The sequence below is a fragment of the Silurus aristotelis genome (genome assembly GCF_946808225.1).
Source record: "Silurus aristotelis genome assembly, chromosome: 1".
Lineage (NCBI taxonomy): Eukaryota > Metazoa > Chordata > Actinopteri > Siluriformes > Siluridae > Silurus > Silurus aristotelis.
The window spans coordinates 23447578-23469703 of record NC_139574.1 but is presented as its reverse complement, the minus strand read 5'-3'; the positions used below and the strand labels follow the sequence as shown (position 1 = coordinate 23469703).

The 22126-nt window shown below is 36.7% G+C and overlaps 3 protein-coding genes across 5 annotated transcripts in view; 2 read left to right on the top strand and 1 right to left on the bottom strand.

Moving 5' to 3' along the window:
• Nucleotides 1–4094, bottom strand: part of hormad1 (HORMA domain containing 1) — a 7509-nt gene extending 3415 nt beyond the window's left edge. Inside the window, exons 1-9 of one of the 2 annotated variants that reach the window (XM_083566770.1) lie at nucleotides 4031–4094; nucleotides 3802–3949; nucleotides 3528–3591; nucleotides 2947–2983; nucleotides 2823–2843; nucleotides 2680–2706; nucleotides 2431–2498; nucleotides 203–354; nucleotides 1–73 (exon numbers count right to left, since the gene is read on the bottom strand). The exon at nucleotides 1–73 is cut by the window's left edge and continues 85 nt beyond it. In XM_083566770.1, coding sequence (XP_083422896.1) covers nucleotides 1–73; nucleotides 203–354; nucleotides 2431–2498; nucleotides 2680–2706; nucleotides 2823–2843; nucleotides 2947–2983; nucleotides 3528–3591; nucleotides 3802–3949; nucleotides 4031–4063 — 623 coding nt within the window. In that variant the 5' untranslated portion in view covers nucleotides 4064–4094. The remainder of the gene's footprint in view (nucleotides 74–202; nucleotides 355–2430; nucleotides 2499–2679; nucleotides 2707–2822; nucleotides 2844–2946; nucleotides 2984–3527; nucleotides 3592–3801; nucleotides 3950–4030) is intronic. The other variant, XM_083566771.1, reaches the window with a different exon arrangement.
• A 7724-nt stretch (nucleotides 4095–11818) lies between these two features.
• On the top strand, nucleotides 11819–17345 carry ensab (endosulfine alpha b). Of its 2 annotated transcripts, XR_014535489.1 has the most exons (4): nucleotides 11819–12082; nucleotides 14760–14882; nucleotides 14995–16723; nucleotides 16811–17345. XR_014535489.1 is itself a non-coding variant. In XM_083553118.1 (3 exons), the coding sequence occupies exons 1-3, from the start codon at nucleotides 12029–12031 to the stop codon at nucleotides 15166–15168; spliced, it is 351 nt and encodes a 116-aa protein (XP_083409244.1). In that variant the 5' UTR covers nucleotides 11851–12028; the 3' UTR covers nucleotides 15169–17345. The 2 variants fall into 2 exon arrangements, 1 of the variants encoding a protein (XP_083409244.1); XM_083553118.1 differs by having other exon boundaries at nucleotides 11851–12082; nucleotides 14995–17345.
• Nucleotides 17346–18519: 1174 nt separating this feature from the next.
• mcl1b (MCL1 apoptosis regulator, BCL2 family member b) lies at nucleotides 18520–20612 on the top strand. Its single transcript, XM_083553105.1, has 3 exons — nucleotides 18520–19067; nucleotides 19391–19641; nucleotides 19896–20612. The coding sequence occupies exons 1-3, from the start codon at nucleotides 18731–18733 to the stop codon at nucleotides 20010–20012; spliced, it is 705 nt and encodes a 234-aa protein (XP_083409231.1). The 5' UTR covers nucleotides 18520–18730; the 3' UTR covers nucleotides 20013–20612.
• Nucleotides 20613–22126: the final 1514 nt, after the last annotated feature.

Below are 22126 nucleotides of genomic sequence, written 5' to 3'. Positions count from 1 at the left end.
GGCTCTTTCTGAAAGACCAGCATGCCGTTTTCACCCTCTTTAAAACCCGGTGGCTGGTAGTCCTGTGGAGTCACTGCCACGGATGCAGAGATACAGCATTTAAACTTGTGAACTTAAGTTCCTGACCTGTATGTGCAAGGTTTTTTTTTTTTGCATATTTGTGGATTTGGATGAATGAGCAGGTGTACAAGCTGTGATTTACCATCATCATAGTAGGAGAGCTTCATGTTGAGGCACACACTATCTGGAAGTGGGCTGAGGTTCTGCATTAGTGTGTACAGTTTACGCACCAACAGAATACTTGCTTTCTTCATGTCGTTGCAGTCCATCTTAGTCACATTCTTCTGGCTTTTGCTGAAAATTATACACACAACATTTTTACGTAAGATCATCGGTTCCTCATTCTAAGGTCTTGGGCTCTATTTTCGTGATCAACTCAAACATTCGGTTCAGCTTTATGGCATGAATGAGTATTTTTGTGTCCATCACAAAAATGATGATGAGATGATGAGCTGTGTGGTTAGTGTGAATACATCACCAAAAAGATTGGTTAGTCTCTCATTTCCTTAAAAAAGTATTAACAATGGCTTAGCACTATGGCTTATTTTATAAGAAGAGTTGTAATTTTTATAAAAAAAATTTTAAAGCTTTTTCATAGTAACAATAATGACCTAGACCACATAACTTTGAAACATCAGCACAAGAACAAATCTACAGAATTGTATTCTCTTGTAAAGGTCCCTTCAAAAATAATGTAATTAAACTATTCAGCATAGGAAAGAACTTCTATAAAAGTAATTAGTAAAGAGCAATAAACGTCAATAATTGGTAGAAAACCTTTACTTTAAAATAAAGTTTTACTGAACATCCTGGAGAATCTCTGCTAGAGTTCGTTTGTCAAATTGGCCATACTTGGTTTTTTTATTTGCACACCCCGGAAGTCTTTATAAAAAAAATAAAAATAAAAATAAAAAAAAATGAATAAACAAATCCAAAATAATGCATCTTTATAGGGACCTCGGTGTGCAGTATTTCTATTTAAAGTTGATCCCATGAACTTCAGCCAGTTAACATGGAGGTTTTCTTTTGAAGTATTCCACTGAGTCACCTTTAACTCAAATATAAATATAAACAAAAATATTTGACCTGTAAATATAGAGTTGACTCCTTCTCGGCAAGTTTTAGTTTAACTATAAATAGCACTGCAGTAAATTTTCAACAGTTTTGCCAGCATGTCAGCATGGCTATACATTATTTTAGGAACTTTTGGAAATCAGCTGTGCCAAATAAAGTTCACACTCTAACATCCAAATCAGAAATGTGTGTATGATGGATTGGTTTCAAATTGAAGGTTCCGGGGTTTGGATTCACCAGGATCAAGCAATCACAGAAGATAAATGAATTAATGAAGCAAAGTTAATGCAAGACAATGCTTTTGTTTCACAGAGCAGAGTGAATTATACAGTGGAATTTGTGTTGTTGGTAATTTCGATCTTAATTGCTATGCGTAACCTGAGGTTTTTTACCAACATTCCTTATAAAGAAATAAATGGAACTATGTGTTTTTCCACTAGATAGCAATTGCATGGTAAAATGTATAATGCATATTCAACTCTCTTTACTCTTTGTTACAGGTAAACCTCAGTCTGTCTATGTACACTTAATGGACAAAAGATTGTGGAAACCTGACTAACTCCACTCTTCTGTGAAGCAGTAAATCCATTAGATGTTGGAGTGTGGTTGTGGGGATTTGTGCTCATTCAGTCACAAGGGAAGTAGTAAAGTCAGGTACTTTTATAAGGCGAGGAGGCCTGGGGTGCAGCCAGCGTTCCAATTCATCCCAAAGGTGTTCAATAGGGATGAGGTCAGATTAGGCCACGCAGGATTTTCCACTTCAACCCATGTCAACTATATCTTCATGGAGCTGGGTTTGTGCACAAGGCCATTGTTATAAAAACAGGTTTTGGTCTCCTAGTTCAAGTAAAGGAAAAACTATATGGTATTGTATACAAAGACATCCTATACAATTGTGTGCCTCCAGCTTTGCAGCAAGTGTTTCGAAAAATAAACACATATTGCTCGAAAAGTCAGGTGTCCCAATACTTTTGTCCATACAGTGAATATTCAGCAAAAGTGACCCGATACTGTAAACATCTGCCAGACCGGGTTAAAAAAATATGAGGCAGTACTTCAGCACATGCACTTATAGTATGTACAACAGTATTTATGTACAAAAGATATCAAGAGATAGAGCAGTAATACTTCAGCCCAACGATTAGGAACATGCTAGCATTACAGGATTATGCAGGAAGATGCATAAGTGTAGCGCACGCTTGTGTTAATAATGTTGGATTTTAGAAAAATGTTAGAACACTGTTGTGTCCTGCGGTCTGATTAAAATTGAAATGTAATACATTTCTATATGATTACCTTTCAAAATCGAGCCGAGGCCCCTTTTCAGTGTACTGAATCCTGAACTGGTAGCATTCTGTTACTTTCTGCAGCAAAAAAAATAAATGATTTAATGAAAACATCTAAAATATGGAAGCATAGAGCCTTCAGCGTAAACCAGAGCTCTCCCAATTACAATTAATAATTAATTAATCTATCAATCAATTAACTGACAGACAGAGAGACACATGCATATACCTACCATCATAAACAAAGAGGATTACCTACCTCTGGGTGTTCTGGATCAGAGTACATCTAAGAAAACATAATCAATGCCTTCTATTTATGATTAAACAACAAAAACTTCTAAACATCACCAGAGTAAAATTTAAAAAGAAATGTTAACCAATTATTCTGCCACATGTACTCACAGATAATAGAATCACACGGAGCTGTTGAAAATAAACATTGTTTAATGAAGCTGCAGTAATGTGCTTTTCAAAGTAGTAAAAGGCCAGTGTAGTGCACTACAGTCTCTAGATGAAGCTGACTTACGTATCTCTTCTGAAGAGCATCAAAGCATCCCTGCAACCTGCGCATGTGAGTCAGTAAGTGAATCAAAAGCATTAGTAAACACAGTGTTCCAGTAAGACACCATTACTTATAGAAATTAATTTCCACTGCTTGAGCATGTTAATATTGTGTGAGCATTTATTTAGTAAACAATTACATTTGCTGGTATGTCTAAATAAGAGATGCCCAAACCAGGGCCTGTGATCTGATTTGGGCCTCCATGGCATATATAAGCAGAGAAAAAAAGTGAAAAAATGCCCTTTGGAAAAACTTTTAAAACTAAGGACTGTCTTCATTAGGATCAGTCTCTCAGTTTCTCATTGTATTATACATTTCAGTGCATGAGTTCAGCAGATTACAGTTTAGATTAGAGTTATGTTTGATATTTATTTATTTGTTTTTTATATCATAAAATCATAAATGAGATGAACTATGGCAACTTTCATTTTAAAATAATGTTTGGTATAATTCAACACTTATTTTTGGCCCACAGCCCGTCAACCAAGTTAGATTTTTGGCCCATCATAGGAAAAAGTTTGGGCATCTCTGGTCTAAATACTGACCACTGAACAATCTGACTAGCACCAGGGCAAGTCCGCTCCTCTCGAAGAATCATCACTTTCTGCTCTAAAGGGAAGGAAAAGGTGTAAACAGAAAAAAAAGAATACAATGGATTAAAAACATGTCAAAGTAATTCTGATACTGATCCAGCATGGTCAGTATCAGATCTGCAAATCTGAAATCTCTGTTCTAGTTATTGTTCCTGGCAAATCAATGTAATATCAAATTTGGCTTAATAATGTTTAATAGCCTAATATGTCAAAGTACTTCTCTTACCCTCAACGTATTTACTCCCATATGCTTTTTCTGGAAAAAGACCTCGGAGGTAGGTTATGCTGGAAACAGCAATTGCTAGTAATTTTTTAACAACCACTAGAGACTGCTGCTCGGTGGCAACTGAACGCGGCAGCATCTGTGTAGATCTCTAAAAATAAAAACACAATTTCTGAGTTAAAAAATCTAACATTTAGATATCTAATAAAACCTGGTCTGGCATAAAGTTTACCTGATGGGACCGCAAGCGTTGTTCACAGGCCATGGTGATAAGACGGACGACTGCAAATTCGTTGGTCTGGAAAACTTGACAAGAAACCTTGACAATGAAAGTTTTAAAAAATGGAAAACTACACAATGTATAAACCATTAATATATATGTAAAAGCAGTTCTGATCTAATAATCATCAAGCTGATCTAATATTTTTGTATATTAGAAAGAGTAAGTTTAAAATAGGTATCATAGCATGTATCAGAGTACACCAGATTATCCTCAATAAATTGGATTTGTTTTCCCACAGAACTGTATAATACCTGGGGTCCAGTCACTAAATCAGTTTATAAAATATGTATAATTCATTGATAAATTAATAAACGTGCTATGGAAATGGTACATATTCAAAACAGCAACATTTTAGTAAATCTAACTACAATAACAACAAAACAAACATGATTTTACCATGAAGCACTATAACAATTTATGTCAGGTTTTGATAAATGTCCTTATTCAAAGCGACTTACAATTTTCATGTATACAACTGAGCAGATGAGAGTTAAGAGCCTTGCTTAAAGGCTGAGGAGCTGAGGAGGCTTTTTCTGTTTTTTGCTTAAATTCATATACATAGAATCCGAATGGTACGTTTGTAAACTGCACACTTTTAATGAACATATCAGTACGTTCATTTAAACAATATTTCTACTTCTGTATAGAGTGCATTATTTAATTTTGCGTTTTTCTTTGATTTTTTTATATACCATCTCTACTGTGTAATTCATATGAATGTCCGCACTATCATATGTTGCACAATGTCTGCACTTTCTCCTGCACTGAAAGCTCCTGTCGCCAAGTCAAATTTTCCTTGTGTGTGGAAACATACTTGGTAATAAAGCTATTTCTGTTTCTGATTCTTAAAGCTGTATAACATGAATTGTCCCTGGGAGAGCAAATTTCCAACACCAATTCCTAGAACACACAAACCTGTATTTCTTATTGTCACATTGTCTGAAAAACTCCATCTGTTTGTTTAATAACAATTAAAAAACACTATTTCATAAGGAACTACTCTTGTCCTCAGGTTGAATACAGGGTGACTGAGGGGATCATCGCATTCACAGCTCATGGATTCCTGGTTGCATCCTAAACTTTAGTTACAGTCTGAGTGGGGTTCATTGTTTCTCTCCAGTTTTCTCCCTCTGCCTAAACAAAGGCACTACACTTATATGTCTCTAGGTGGCACCCATCAGTAACAGGAAAGACTCACAATCCAACGCGTGTTCACAAGAATGAAGTGATATACTGAACAGGAATAAATAAATGAATGTATGAATGAATGATAAAAATGAGTGTCAGCAGTGCAGTCATGTACATTGGTACTGTGAGCAGCCTGTCAGACTCTGAAAGCAGGAGGGAATTATATGATTTTGATTTGTGAGTGACAGAGTAAAAACATTTGTTTTTCCTACTTTATATGTATTTCGATATACAGTGATTTGTTTTAATTTTCAGGTCAGTTATAATTTTATTGCACACTATATTCAAACCTCAAAACGGGCTTAAAATGCTCCATACTACCGCTGAGTGTGTAAAAGCCGCGCCATGAAATTTTGCGCGCGCTTTAAATGCGCCGCGACGTGAGGAAACGCTGCTCCTCAGACTGCGATGTTAGCGAGCAACCACTACCTCAGCTCAGACACAGATTCTCTAATTAGGTGTCACTATTTGGATAAAAAAATAATAATAAAAACAATAATAATCTGCAAGGATTATGTCAAATTCACAAAAAGAAGTTACAGTTTGATCGGACTGATTACCGTTAGAAAGCTAACTTTCGCTTCACGACCCCTACAAGGGTATATTTGCAAGAAACTCATTACAAAATATACTTTATAGATCTTTATTCTCTTATATTCGACTTACCAATAATGCTTAATTTAAATGATGACTACTTATTTGCATTTGCTGGCGATTTTCACCCTTAAACGAACAGACCTACCACAGATCTGTGAGGCCGCTGAGCTCCCAGGTGTGAATGATATAAATTTTAGTGAATCGACTCTTAGTTTAAACATGAAAATGATTCGAATCGTTTACTCGTTGATTCGTTATCTGTTATTTTACATGTACTTATAATTATTATTATTATTATTATTATTATTATTATTATTATTATTATTATTATTATTATTATTAATGTATTTAAATACATTTATTCTTGAGCAGTATCTGCTTCAAAAGACTATTTTACATGATATCTTAATAAATAAATTGTATTGATTTGGGATGCCTTGGGCCACCACCTTATACTATATACCCCCACTGTGCTTTGGAAAATATTCAGAATAAATTAAACTTATTCTTTAACATTAATATTTAGTGTCAGTATATAGTCCATAATATTTAAGTGTAAGTGGGTTTTGTTGTCATTCCTCTGTATAGCCTGAATACTTTGGAATTAATTGTAATTTTCCAGAACCATGGTGCACAAATACAATACAACAATGCAGACGCACATTACCCACAACGACTATGGTGCTTTTAACCTTTTACCCTTTTGCATTCTTATGTGTTACTATAATGTGTAATAAATCAATATATTCACAGCAAGTGATTCATGTGTGATTAGAATCAGCATAAAGTTTGAAGCATCAGTGAGCCCAATGTACTTTGCTCTTAACTTCCAAATTGGTAAACTGTCAAAAGTAATAAATATGTCAGAGCAATACATGGTCGGGGTTTGAGGTGGTATCTGTGTTAGCGAAATCAAAACCTGGACCATGAATAGATCACATGATACTTTAAAAAAAGTTGCTGTTTTATTTTATTTAATTGGAAAGAACCTGGGTATTCAAAGATATTAATGGCAGATGAGGTAATTGTTGGAAAATTAAAACAAAATGAGCGATACAGAGGTTGTAGAAGAAAGTATACAAAGATTGTCTTCTCAGAAACTGCATGAATTTGTTTCTGGATAAATTCCTTGTTCTTTGACACTACAACCTTGGATCCTGAACTTAATTTATTTCTTTTGCTTGCCATTTTAACTTTGTTTTTTAAGCTTTTCTTTTGATAATTTTCCAAAATACACAAAGTGTGAGATTAGTACAGGACAAGTGACATGCTGGACAATGAATGCGCAGGACAGTGTGTTGATAAAAGACAACAGAACAGTGTTGTCAGTTGTCTAACAGCTATTGTGTATTGTAGCAGAAATTAACGCAGCAACAATATTAAGTTTCAAATACAATACAGTGTCCAATGAAACAGTGTAAAATGCAGGTGTGCAGTGGCATTTTAAAAAGTCATACTGTGCTAGGACTTTGACTCCCTCAGGTGAGGGTTGGGAGGCAGCAGTAAATTAAATATTCAGACTGCCTCAGGGAAAAAAACTGTTGCAGAGTCTTTTAGTAGAATTGGCACAGATGCTCCTGTAAATTCTGCCAGATGGCAGGAGGTTGAATAGTCTATAAGAGGGGTGCGAGGGGGCCAGAGAAGGAAATAAGAGGCATCTCAGATGGTGTGTAGGGAGACCCATCAGTCGATTTAATTAGACCAAGTCATACCAATTAGACTCATATGTAGGATTAAGTAAATCCATAATGTTTTGTTTTTATATTTGCAAACAGATGACAGCAACATTAAAAAAAATCAGTTTAAGGGGTTGTAGTTAAATATTGTTTCTATATTGATAAGGGATTGTGTTTAATCCCTAGAATATGTTGTATGCCCTGTATTCTTGCCCTGTATGCAATTACCTGTTAATGATTGTCAACACACACACACACACACACACACACACACACACACACACACACACACACACACACACACACACACACACACACAAAATTAACCTGAAAACCACTAAAAAGTGGACTCAATAAAGATATATTCTAGTACATCAATATTTTTAATGGAAAAAATTATTCAATGAGCCACAGGTTTTTTAATAAGGTATAAATAAGGTCAGTATTTTAAATAAGCATCAGTTAATTTGTACCATCAAGTGCTGTGGTTGCTAATATGAAGGCAGATCCTCTTCAACCACAGATGTGATAACTGACTTTATTGGGTTACATCTGTGCTGGTGCACCATATGCTAGCACCAAAAACCACACATTGCAAACAAAAATGACTGAACATGGTGGAGACGTCCTCATCATACGTATATTTAGTCATTTTTTATTTCATTTGTATACTTCAAATACAAATATAGTAACAGAGAGCGAGAGAGAGAGAGAGAGAGAGAGAGAGAGAGAGAGAGAGAGAGAGAGAGAGAGAGAGAGAGAGACAGAGAGAGAGAAAGAGAGAGAGAGAGAGAGAGAGAGAGAGAGAGAGAGAGAGTAAAATATTAAAAACATTTAACCTTTCTCGGACCTTGACCCTGTTTGATTAAGTTCCAAACAAAAATCTTCTGGTTACAATGATTACTCCACATAAATCCTACAAACCTTCCTTCACTCATTGAAATAGTGCAGTAATGAGAATCTCAGATAAATAAATATTTTAAAATATGAGCAAATTAATATTGTATTTATTATTACAGTATTGTAAAAAGAATTATTAATTTTTGCCGGTTTATCTGACATTCTAACAGATCGAAAGAAAGATTTAAATAAATGCTCACTTCTTTCAGTTTTATATACTGTTTAAAGTATTCCTTTACATGTTTTATATTAAGATACAAAAGCGATGTGAAAAGAAGGAAAAAGATCATAGCTTCTTCAGGAAAGCATGGCAGAGTTTCAAACAAGTTTTTTATGTGGCTAGTAGAGCAAAAAAAGGTTTCACCTCTTCTTTTCATTCTTTCTTTTTAGACACTTTCTTTGTAGACCCTTCCCCTTTTTTGTTCTGTTTTTGATTCCAATCCAAAATCCCTGAAGGCACATTGGCATGCAAACCCTGTCCTGAAACATAACTATAAAGCTACAGTGCATAAGAGAAAAAACATTATTACGGAGACAGAAATACTTTATAAAACAATATATGGCCTTAAAAAGACCTGACCATCACACCCATATGTGGGCCTTCCTCTGTTACCACCGAGTTGAAAGCACACATTTGAAAATAATGTCTCTAAGATTAAGACGTGAGTGTTTTTAAATGTAAATTGTTTTGTTACATACAAAGTACGACATTCAGTAAAATGCTCTCCACTGGCTTCATCTGTGTGTGTTTTATTTAGTTTGCTAACACTATTCATTCCATGCTTGTGGCAATTCTTTTTAAACTGCTGGATAACAGAATAAACATACTGCATAATGATGTTTTCTACACAACTTGATGTTTTCTATATTTTATTTCGGCTAGATAGATAAATATAAAGTGCTATCTGTGTCTAACAGTTTTGGGTACGCCCAGGGGGAACCACCTATATCTGGCATAACCTTGAAATACTCAACCACTTGACAAGTTTTTCTAGCTAAACGTCTGATAACCATCAATCATTCATCAACTTCCCACAAATAAATTGCTTATCTTTTTAAGAGAAAAAATAGTCAAACTTCATCAGAATCCTTTTTCTAATAATACTGTATCTTTTCACTTATATTTTTGATTATACACTCACACTTTATTTCTCCTGATGCCTGAAGCTGCATATCATTGTTCAGAAAATTGCTTTCTGCCAAAACTTAGGTGGTGATGATAGAATATATACAGGATTCATGAATGATACAGTGACACACTGCAGCTCATATTCAAATTCAGATATTTTGCTTAATGAAATAAAATGTTGTGGCCAACAGAAAAACATAATACTGCATCAGGAATAAAGGAGAAGCAATGACAGCATATACAGCAGATACAGCAGCACACAGTGGCCCATTGCCCAAGGGGGTCTCCATGAATAACTCCTGGGGGAAAGTTTAAAGAGTAAAGCTGATGCAAATTTGATCAGTCAAAAACTAAATTTAATGAATATTATATTTTGTAAAGGGCAAATCTGAAATACATGGTATGACATTTTCTTGAAATACTTCTCTGTATAGTAGCCTAACAATGATTTCTTTTAAGTCTGAGAATAAAATAAAAAAAATGAGGAAAGTGAAATTTAAACAATTAATGTTAGGTAAAAGAGGAAAGAGAGAGAGTGTGAATGACACAAAGTGGCAAATTACATTGTGTGCAGGATTGCCAGATCAAGCACAAACAAACAAACAAAAAAAAACTGTAGCCAAATGTCTTCCAAAAGCTCACCCACCAGAAGCTAAACTAGCTTTAATTATTTAGTATGTTCAAAGTTAGATTTTATTCTAACTATATATGTATAATCTAAGTGAATACGTTCTGAAGTCTCCCCACATGTTCGGTCCCCCCGACCTTGTACAAATAATACAAAGTAATAAAAATACTCTATGGTATTGTAAATAATGGCACTTCCCTTCAGGATCAAATGGACGTTGAATAATAAAAGTAATTTTAAAATAAAAGACAATATTCAAGTTTTACCAGTACCACAGTGTCTACTGAAAAAAAAAACACCAGTGTTTCTCAGTAGTAGGCTAGTAGTAGACTGTAAGTACTGATGCTATTCTTTACTGTAAATCATAATCACTCATTTTGACACTGCCTTATTTTGAGGGTGAAACATACTCAATGTATTGATTGTATACTGTTTTGCAGATAAGAATCAGTCCAGATGATGAGAAGTGAACACAGTTAATAACAGCAAAACAAACAAAAAGCCGTCTTAAGTGAAAGCCAAATTTGCATTCTAATATATGGCAAGCTTTACAAACTGCTTGGTACCAGATTTACAATAAACTATGAAATCATTAGACAAGAGACATGTGGGTCAGAGAAATTACACCCTCCCAGGAAAAAAAAAATCAAAACATCAGTCTGACCCCAATTCGCAGCCATGCACACTTCTAGTAGGCTCAGAAAGTGGACAAAAATCCCAAAACTTTACTGGGGTTCAAGGCAATTGTTTTACACCCTCCTGTAAAAAGATGTTGGTAAAAGATTTAAAGGCAACTGATATTTGGTCTCACAGACTAGCTGGAATTGAATATTTATTTCCTACATGGCTTTCACTCACTCAATAACAGATGACCACATTTTTTGTACAACATTTGAGCTGATCATGTTGTTGCCAGTAATGATTAAAAGCGACAACTTCAATAACAAAATAATAAAATGCAAAGCACATAAATAAAAGGTTCAGGGTCCAGGGTTGTTGTATGATTTGTGAAAGAATAAGGACTTTATTCATTAGAAACAAGGTCACGCAGTTCCTTGAACCCCAAAACAACCTGTGTAATTCTAAACTATTGCTGTAATGCTATAACTATTACCCCATTCATCACCATTATCTCTGAGAGCCATCCGTCACTATTTTTTTAAAGTAACATGCTTTATTCGTGGTCCAGGCTTTGGCCTGTTTCGTAACCATCTAACATGGAAACCACTCAAACCTGGACCATCTATTCTTCTGAGACATTGCTCTTGACAGATCACCAATTTAGACGTTAAGAACAAGCTGCATTGTGATCACTGATGCTTCAAATATGCTGATTCTAATTACATGAATATACTGATTTGTAATACATGATAGAAACACACAAGAATGCAAAAGGGTAAAAGGTAGAAAGCACCATAGTCATGAAGGAAACCAGACAGTACTGGTAAAAGTGTTGAAATGGTCACCACCAGTTACAACTTAAATTGAGCCCAAACAGGTCCAACACCATTAGTGGGAACTTGTTAATCAGGTCTCAATGCTTGAACAAATCTTGTGGACACCAGTTGGTCTACTGGACTTTAATAACAGAGGGTGAATTTGCATTATTGCCCCAGTCCTCTCCTGTGCTCAGCTACATGATTACCACTGTATGTGGAATAGCAGCGCACACTGATTTCTGAGAGGCTGCTCAGGCGAAAGGCTGCTTGGTTACCCGCAGTCAGCACAGCGTGGGCGGCCGATACGTTCTGGAAACGCTGCAGTTTTATTGTTTTTGTTTTTTTCTCCCAAGAATCCAGATTGTCGTTTTCTACAGAAGTTGGCCAACCATGTCAGATAACCAGGATACCGAGACGTTATCGGGAGAGTGCGGTGAGACACAGGTGGGCGTCTAGGAAGCTAATCTGCTAGCTAACTGTGTTTTACAAGCTAGCATTGATTCGGCTAAGCATGTTGTGTTTGTTAGCAAATGGCCGCCATAGCTAAGCTAGAAGCGTTAGCTGCGCTGGACTATCCCCTAGAAACTGCGTGACCGGTGTGGTTGCGGTGTGTTCGGGTTACGGGTCGTGCAGAATGTGTCTGGGACGCGGGTTTGCTGAGCTAAAACAAGTTAGCGGAGGTGCAGGAGTGTAGCGTCAAATGTCAGCAGGGCTGCTGGGACGCGAGGCTCCGCTGCACCGTGTACATCTCTGAGACGTTTTATGTCTGAATAGGCTTGTATTCTGTAGCAGGATGTAAATGTGTGATGAGGCGGTAAATAAATATGCATGTCCTGGTTTGCACAATATGGTCTGCTTCTTTACAGCAGCACAGGCCATGTGTGCACCTGCCTATAGGGCTGGGCTGCTTTAACTTTGCAGTATCCCTTCAGTGTCTTTTCAGCCGGCAATATTTGCATTTAGGTCGTGTCCCTTTTGCATCACGATTTCCTCTTTCTGCAGGCATGTCTAAAAAAACCCAGTATAAACCACACATCATCAGCATGCATATATAAACACGACAGGGTTATTATGCTGTTTCATGCAAAAGCAGAGATCTGATGGGGCCGAATATGGATTAGAGTGAAATGACATCCTGGATGTTTACATATTCTTACATATCATCTAATATAGGTCTGGTAGAAAGCAAGCCGTTTTGGTATTACTATTGGTAATGGTACATATTAGACAATATTTTAGTAAAAGAAAAGAACACAATTGCAAGGTTATTTCGATCATCCCAAACATGTATTTGAAGAAACGAATCAGTCATAAGCAAGCTGAGAATAACCAGCTGATAAAGATAGTCGACCAGCTTGACCTGTAACATAGGAACTGGAACGACCACACTGGGTTTTTCCACAAACAGGAATACACACTGCTGTCAGGATATATCCTGGTTGTCTGGGTAGTACATTGCCATGCTTGATGTTGAGTTGGATTTTTTGCTTTACAATTAAACTTATCAATAATCTTTATGAATAGCTATATAGACAATTCTAATTGTAAGATTTTAAAGGGTTATAATGTAATAAGTTCCTGACACTACTCATGTATCTACTTTGTCCAGTAGAGGGCAGCAAAAGAAAGTGAGAATAATTAAAAACATTACAAAACACGCTTCAACTAGATTACATTTGCAGCACGGTTCAGTTGCTGAATCTTCCAAATACAGCTCATGTGAAACATAAACCCTCCAGCCAACATCAGGCCAAGCGAGCTAATACAGCGTGCAAAGGTTAAATGGAAATGAGTATTTGTTTAGCTTGTATTGAAGGCAGGAGGGCAGGACTCGTTTTTCTGGCTGTCCTTTTCAAAAACAAACATTCAGCCCTACATGTTTGTAAATAGCTGCATGCATGCTGTCATGTGAATCTCACTTCTTTTCATTGCATTTAGAAGAGTTACGTTTGTTCACGTAGAATTAATCTTAAAAGTTTCCTTTACTGTATATATATATTTTTTTTCTTTGTCCATGCAATGTCATATCTCTCGGTAAATCCACTTGTAAGTGTCCAGCCTACATGTTTTGTGTTTTCTCCAGTTGCAGTGACTCATAAATTCTTGGCAGGGTGTAGTAGTACATTCCAGATAATGCCATGTTGGTGGGTACCTTGTTTGTAATGGGTGTTGCCGTCTTCTGTCTGACTTGTACATTTGTGACTAAACCATACATAAATCACTCTTTAAAAAAAAAAAATAATAATGCAGTCTAGGAGTGCGGACACACGCTTAAAATAGAATATATCTTAATGTGCAAGCCACAGGTTTCTAGAGACAGCTTTTACTGCTTCTGTCTGTTGTTTATTGTTCTGCTTATGTTTAGGGTCACTGTACAGTGACCTAGACATCTTTTGTTGTTGTTGTTGTTATAGTCGTTATGCTGTAATTTGAAATTGACTCAGTCGACCATAAGCGTTTGTTCATTGCATGTAGTTTGCACACCTACAGTAGTTGCTGTATGTTGAAATGCAACGTGTACAGTCTTGTACACCTGTAAAGTATCAGGTTCTTCAGGTTCATAAAGTTCTAGTTGCTTGTTAACAATCTCTCTTTGTAACAGCAGAAATAAGAATTTTAACGGTTTTAAATGGTCATTGTGTATTTCTATCATGAATTTACACTAGAACTGTGTCTTTTTGTGCTTCGTTACACTGGAAGCGTTCGATCCAGTCTTTTATATCGAGAAGGTGTTTATGTGATTGTTAAAGCAGTTACTAGAAACATAATGGATTTAAGAGACTAATTTGGGAAAATGTATGTAAGGTTTGAGCATATATGATCAGAAATGTTATTTATGGTCTTGCATTGACGTTCATGGCATCATAATAATGATTAATCCAAATTGTTACACCTTTATGAGGAACTATCAGTTTCCAGTATGGGTGTGATTCCACATTCCATGGATCCTTGTTCTTTAGTTGAGAGAAAGCACGTGTATACAAACACGTGCATGAAAACACGTGCGTAAACATGCACCTGTATTAACATAAAGAGCTAAATATAAATGTTTTGGTGGTGGTTGTTGTTGGTCTCATGGTCTGCCACATGTTCTGCATTATGCCTTGCTTTATTTGTGCAGGAATCTCAGGACCCTAATTCAAATCCTGTGAGAACAGAGGAGGCCAAATTGAAAGCGAAGTATCCTAATTTGGGCCAGAAGCCAGGAGGATCAGATTTTTTGATGAAAAGACTTCAGAAAGGAGTAGGTTGCTTTTCAAAACATATCTTATATCGTTGCCATTTTTTCTTATAATGAGGATTTGCACCTGGTGCTTAATTGGATTCTTTTTCTTGTTTTCTTTTTTTTTTTTAAGCAAAAGTACTTTGATTCAGGTGATTACAACATGGCCAAGGCAAAGATGAAGAATAAGCAACTACCAGCAGCAACTGGTCCAGAAAAGAGCATCGTCACCGGTGATCACATTCCAACTCCGCAGGACTTGCCGCAAAGAAAGTCTTCCTTAGTCACAAGCAAACTGGTTGGCTAATCACTACCTCGGATCCTGAGCGACCCCTTCCCAAATTTTCTGTCCTCAACTTCAGAGCTCCATTGGGGTTGTGCACTATTTGCTTCATATTTTGGGTTATAAAGCTTATTTTCTTTCATTTTTTTTCAATGTCCCCTCTCAAAAGCTCTAGCCTGATCCTCCACACTGTCTCGCACACATCTAGCTCGGGAGAAATCACTTCAGTGAAGGGACAGTTAAGGTGACAGGCCATTTTAATGCACTTTATGATCTATACATTTTCTACAGGAAGGAGATCAAGCTCTTTGGTTCAAATTGTGGAGGTCACAGAAAGTTTGATCCCTCATCAAATATTACTCATATTTACTGGTTCATAGAAATTATGCTCTCTGTTCTTTGGCATTAGCAGCGAAAGATTGTTTTTTTTTTAAAGCATATAGAAATACTAATTAGCTATTTTGGTGGCAAAAGCATGTTAGCCGCATCTGTAATTTCTCATTTTCTAATTTCTCGGTCGGATGACACGTTTGCTTTTCGAATTTAAATGACTAAACTTGGTACTTGCCAATAGGCTCGAGTTAGAATGTGAACAGACCAAAATGTTGAACTCATGTGTCACGATAATCAAAAGTGCTTCAACTAAGGACCTGAGCCAGCACAGAACATTATGTTCAGGACACACTTGACATGGTTTACTAAAGCCATGTAGCCTTGTACTGAGCAATTATGTGGAATAGCTCAGGCTCATAAGTGTAAAGGTAATAAATGTAAGATTAATACACATCCAAGAGTTACCAAGGTACAATCAGTCTGTGAATCGTGAGGCAGGGACACCAAGAGGATATACAAGCAGATAGAAAAGCACATTATAAAGGATAATATACATTTTAATCATTTGGTTAAATGTGTGTGTTCAGGTAAGAACTAGTCAAAAATCCTCGTTCATCATTGTCCTGGTTTTGGCACGTATGCCTTCCTAATCCAGGAATGCCAGGATTAAGGTTAGGCTTTGATCTATATGATAATTCTGTTTAGGATTTGATGATGTGAATCTTAGTTTATAATGATGTCTGTAATAGTTACACCTAATTCAGAGAACTGCTAACTCCAGAAGTTCAAATTCCATCTAAAACTCTTTCACATGTACACACCATGGACAGACTTGGGTTAAGTCTATCAGTAACCAGGAGGATAATCAGATTTTATTGCAAACTATTCAGGGATTTTGGCTGCATAATCATATTCATAGCCTGCATATTGATTTATTATTATTTTTTTAGTCAAAGCGTCATGTATCTGGTATCGATACGAGTGGCTGTGGCCATGTCAGATGTTAGAAAGAATAGAATATGGATAACAGAAAATCTGCAGTGAACTCGAAAACAAGTATGCATTTTGAGCATGATTATGTTTGAATGTTGTTTGGGTGTTTCGTTGTGAATAATGTATTATGTACAGTGTTGTACCATAACCTCTTTTAGCTGATCTAAAAAATTGTAAATAGAAAGCACATTTATTTTAATAATTGTATTTGTTTTCATAACCACATATCTTCTCTCCTATCTGTTTGCTAAACATTTTCCTTTGCAACATGTTTTTCTCATTTAATACAAATTATTTGTGAGAACCCCATAAATATATATATATGATTTTTCTTCATTACTGAACAATGTTGTTAATTAGAAAACACACTGGGTTACTTTTGAGACATATGCAGTTGTATAAAAGTGTAGATGAGGAAACCTTCTCAAGTTGTGTATATTTGTATAATAATGACACAATTATGACACTTTAATATTTTGTCAGATATTTTGCCGGAGTTATATGAGAAAGACTCTTTAGTAAATTTCTGCTAAGAAGCTCTGTGGGGCAGGTTAATGAAATTCATGCAAATATTTCATTTTGCATTAAAAGGTCAACTCACCACAGCTTTAATATGAACTGCCCCATAAACTGCTTGAAAATTTTGGAGTTCCAAAAACTAATGTTTACTGTGTGTATCTGTGTACTCAGTGCTTTACATGCACAGACAGACATGCATGCACCTTACCTTTATGTATTCATGATTTAAGGAGACTACTATGGGACTGGCTTTGAGAAATTCAACTGATTTTGAACATTGGCTTTGAATGTAACGATGTCAAGATCTGAATGATGGAATAAGTTGACAATTGTCTGGAAATAAAGTTTTACATTGACATGGTGTGGATCTTATTGTGATTTAAGCATGCATAGTTCTAGATGGGCAGAAGAGTGTACAATGTTATTACAAAAAATTGTTTTAGAGATATACAGAATGAAATGGCATGTGATCTGTGGCTGTTTCTTACTTCAAAAACAATCTGTATGTGATAAATGATTTTATACAGACACAAATTTGTAAAACTAACACTCAGTAATAACTTAATTGCAATGCACTATAAATGTAAATGAATGTTATGATTATAATGTTTGCAACACATTTTTATGTGTAGTGCTATGAATTTACGTATCGTCACGAGCGTGGGCTTTCTCCTTGATTCCCCAGTGTTCACGGGTCAAGCAGAAGGTTCGTGAATGATCTGGGGGTAGGAACACAAACCAGGAAGTAGCTACTGCAAAACATGAAAAAAGCCAGTACGATGCATATGTTGTACATGGCATAAGCTTATGCATTGAATGTCAGGTTCACACACTGCGTAAACACGGACTATCAATGCAATTTTTACTCTATTATCCTCTCTAAACCGCTCTTTGTTGTTGTTGTTGTTGTTGTTGTTGAAGCGCAGTTTGTTTGTTAGCTTCGTTTTAAAGAACGCGCCACCAGGGGGCGCAACATGCCAGGTCCGTCAAAGGGTAGCAATTGAAAGCAAATACAGTAATGTCATGGAAAGAAATCTATAAATGGCTAAAGAAATATTGCCAGTCTGCGTCGCGCCACATTTCCCACGACCTCATGATATCATAATGTACAAATAAATCTTTATTGTACATGTTTCCTAACCCTGTTCCTGTACACTTTTGGGCACCAAAACAGATGGTTTATCGGTTAATTATCAGCCCTTCTGAACTGAAGCCAATGGGTTGAAGCAGGAACAACATTAAATGTTCATGAAAAAGGGGGTGGAAACTTGTGAAGTGTGTATCACGTCATCATTTGCATTTGGAAGGAAAATAAATGTCATTTATAGTTTTTATAGTTCGTTTAGAGTATTTTTTTTTTTTTTTTACAAAAACAATCAATGAATAATAAGTAGAATGGTTAATTATCGCAGTATCTTCTACGAAAAGCACCTTCCAGCGTTGTGTGCCATACGTGCGTTGTGTGTGTTCTCTGTTTGTTCTCATCACCCCTCCCACTTCTTCATCAACGCCCACCCACACGTACCAGTATAAGCGCCGCTTCTCGGAAACACTTCCGCCTTTCTCTTATTTACGAGAAGCCCGTGTGAAGCGCGATCGTTAAAAAAAAATAAAAGAAGAAATTTAGAAAACATGTAAGGATTATCGGTTTTTTTTTTACCTTTATTTCCTTCGGAATTCGAATCCAAATTTGATTTACGCGTACACATTTGTTTTAAATGCGGAATACAGGAAGCGCTACATGATGTTTAGTTCAAAGGAATTGTCAGTATCTGTGCTCAAAGAAAAGCCCTTCGCCGTGGTCAGTCCGATTCAGAGACCTACATTGAATTTAGGAATTTCCACAGAAAACCAGCGCGGTTTGATTGCTGGCTCCTTGCCAACCTCGCCCGAGTTTGACTGCGACGAAGTTGCAAGCGTAGGCTGCTTCCTGGAGCACAACACGCGAGAGATTATCGCCGACTTTTTTTCCCTCTACACTTCTCCTTCTTACCGATGTGGACGACACAATAAGGTTTTACAGACGATGGAGCGCGTGGTAGACAGCCTGCTGGTCAAACACGAGCTCGTGTATAAAGGTAAACCATTTACCATTTGTTCAAAACTAAAGTTTCTTCCTGGTCTAGCCCAGATCCACAAGGCCGTGTGTGTGTGTTTTGTTTATTTAAATTGGATCTCTGAACGAACACACACACGCACACACACATCTGATATAGCTTTGTATATTTGGTCTATAACAAAGCAGCCATTTGAAAAGTCACGGACTAAAAGGGAAGTTACTTTCACAGCCAATGAGTTTAACTATAGGCCTTGTGTAGATTTGAGTTTGAACAGTATTTCTGTTGCCAGCCCATGGAGTATACACATTGACTCATGAGGTCCCTGTGCTTTTCTCATGCAGGTATGCTTACAAAACTGAATTTGGACGAGAAAGGAGAAGACGTGAGCGTGATCTGTACAGTGGCTACTGAGATGTTTCGCGACGGCATCACGAACTGGGGTCGCATTGCCAGCCTGCTCGCCTTCGGGGCAGTGGTTGCTCGGTTCCAGAAGGATTCTGGACGAGGGCACTGTGTAAGCCAAGTGGCACAACAGATCTCTTCTTATCTTATGGGTCATCAAAAGGAATGGCTCTTGAAAAACAACTCGTGGGTGAGTTTGGCAGTACACATAGTTTTGATCATTGAAAAGAATGTGGGCTGAGCATAAAAGTCCATTGTCTTGTCTGGTACATTCATTAAAGGCCTCAGTATTCTTTTACACTGAAACTCACTTGATCGGAATGCAGCCTTCCCCTTTGGCGCAATTGTGTAACCAGACCGTCAGCCTTTCATTTCCGTTTTGAATGTTTTGTGAGGCATGATATGGTACTGTTTACATAACTTATTTTTATTTCCCCATTTCAGGATGGCTTTGTGGAATTCTTTCATGTTCCTAATCCTGAATCTTCAGTGAGGTCCACGTTAACGTCCATTGTTACTGTGGCTGGAATTGGAGCTGTTCTTGCCTATTTGACAAGATGAGTTCCAGTGGACATCCTGTCTGATTTTGGACTTTAAAATAAAATAAAGCACCTGCTGGCAAGAATTATATATGAAAGACCATGACCCTAGTCCGGACTGTATAAATCCTTATTGAACATAAATGTTTCATTGTGTATTTTATTCCAAGAGTTTATTTTTTTTATTAAAATAATTCTTAAAACACTATGTGATCTCACAAACATTTGTCCATTTAAGAAGTTTTTTTGCTTGTCTATCAAGGCTTACATTTACTATCTGTATATTACTTGCATATATGCTCAATGCACAATAATGTGGTACTGTAAGTGTATGGGGCTTGTTCCTGGTTGTTCGCTTTCTTGATTCCGAGGAATAAGCTGAAGGTGCTTACTACACATGACTGTAACAGTACACACATTTTCCATTAGTAGAACATTTTATTATGTAGAAACTATTTGGCACCATTTATTTCTTTTTTTTGTTTTTCAGTTTGGTTTTTGACAGACCTTTTGGTTCACAAAGTTTTTTTTTTTTTTTGACATAGCACATCAATCCTGTCTGCACATGAGTGTGAAACTGTGGCAAACCGAGATCATGCAATAAAATATTGCTTCTGTGTAATTTTTCAGTTGTAGTTTGATACTGTTTTAATTTCCAGCTTGTTATGGAAGCCCTTTTTTGTACATCTTTTTTTAGGTTTTAAGCCTCTGGAGCCCTGTCTGGGACATCATGGGAGCTCATCGTTAAGGAGTGTTGTACTTTGTTTCATCTGGCAGTGAAGTGTATGGAACATCCAGAGTTGCACATAGAATTCTCTAAGTTTTATAAATAATCATGACTCATTATGAAGCTCCAAGCTCTTTTTGGCAACTATAGCTGTGGCAGTAATGTGTGTTGGTTTTTAAACAGCATACAATTAATGTAATCAAGCCCTTTTAATGTGAAAAATGACAAGTAGAAATATGAATCTACAGGTGCATCTCAGTAAATTAGAATATCATTAAAATTATCTTAGTAAATCAATACAAAAATTTAAACTTGAATATTATTATAGATTCATCACACACAGTCCGATATATTTCAAGTGTTTATATTAATTTTGATGATTTTGGCTCACATTTAACAAAAAACCCACCAATTCACTAACAAAATTAGAATACTTAAGACCAATCTAAAAATATTTTAGTGAATGGTTGGCCTTCTGGAAGATATGTTCATTTACTGTATATGTACTCAATACTAGGCAGTGTCTACTTTTGCTTTAATTACTGCCTCAATTCAGCGTGGCATGGAGGTGATCAGTCTGTGGAACTGCTGAGGTGGTATGGAAGCCCAGGTTTCTTGGATAGTGGACTTCAGCTCATTTGCCTTTTTTGGTCTCTTGTTTCTCCTTTTCCACCATGGTAATTTAATCAACCTTTGGTGCATTTGGCAGTGTGGGCAGGTGCCGAATTCTGCTGTATTAAAGCATAAAGCTGGTCAGCAGAGGGTAGCATGACGTGCTCTAAAACGTCCTGGTAGATGGCTTTGCTGACCTTGGACTTGATAAAACACAGTGAACCAACACCAGCAGATGACATGACTTCCCAAACCACCACTAACTGTGCAAACTTTACACTTGACCGCAAGCAACTTGGATCCTGTGCCTCCTCTCTCTTCTTCTAGACTATGGGACCTTGATTTCCTAATGAAACGCAAAATCTTCTTTCCTTTCATCTGAAAAGACGACTTTGGCCCACTGAGCAACAGTCAAGTTCTTTTTGTCCTTTTCCCAGGTAAAACACCTGACGTTGTCTCTGGTTTAGGAGTGGCTTGACACAAGGAATGCGTCAGTTGTAGCCCATGGATACTTGTGTGAGGTGGCTCTTAAAGCACTGACTCCAGCTGCAGTCCTGCAGATAACCTTCCATAAATTCTTGAATGGGCTTCATTTCACCTTTTTCTACCACATTTTTTTCTTTTCTTTCCATTCAACTTTCCATCAATGTGCTTGGATACAACATTCTGTGAACAGCAGCTTCTTTAGCAATTACTTTTTGTGTCTTACTCTCCATGTGCAGGGTGTCAATGATCATCTTCTGGACAACTGTCAAGTCAGCAGTCTTCCCCCATGATTGTGTAGCCTGAACCAGACT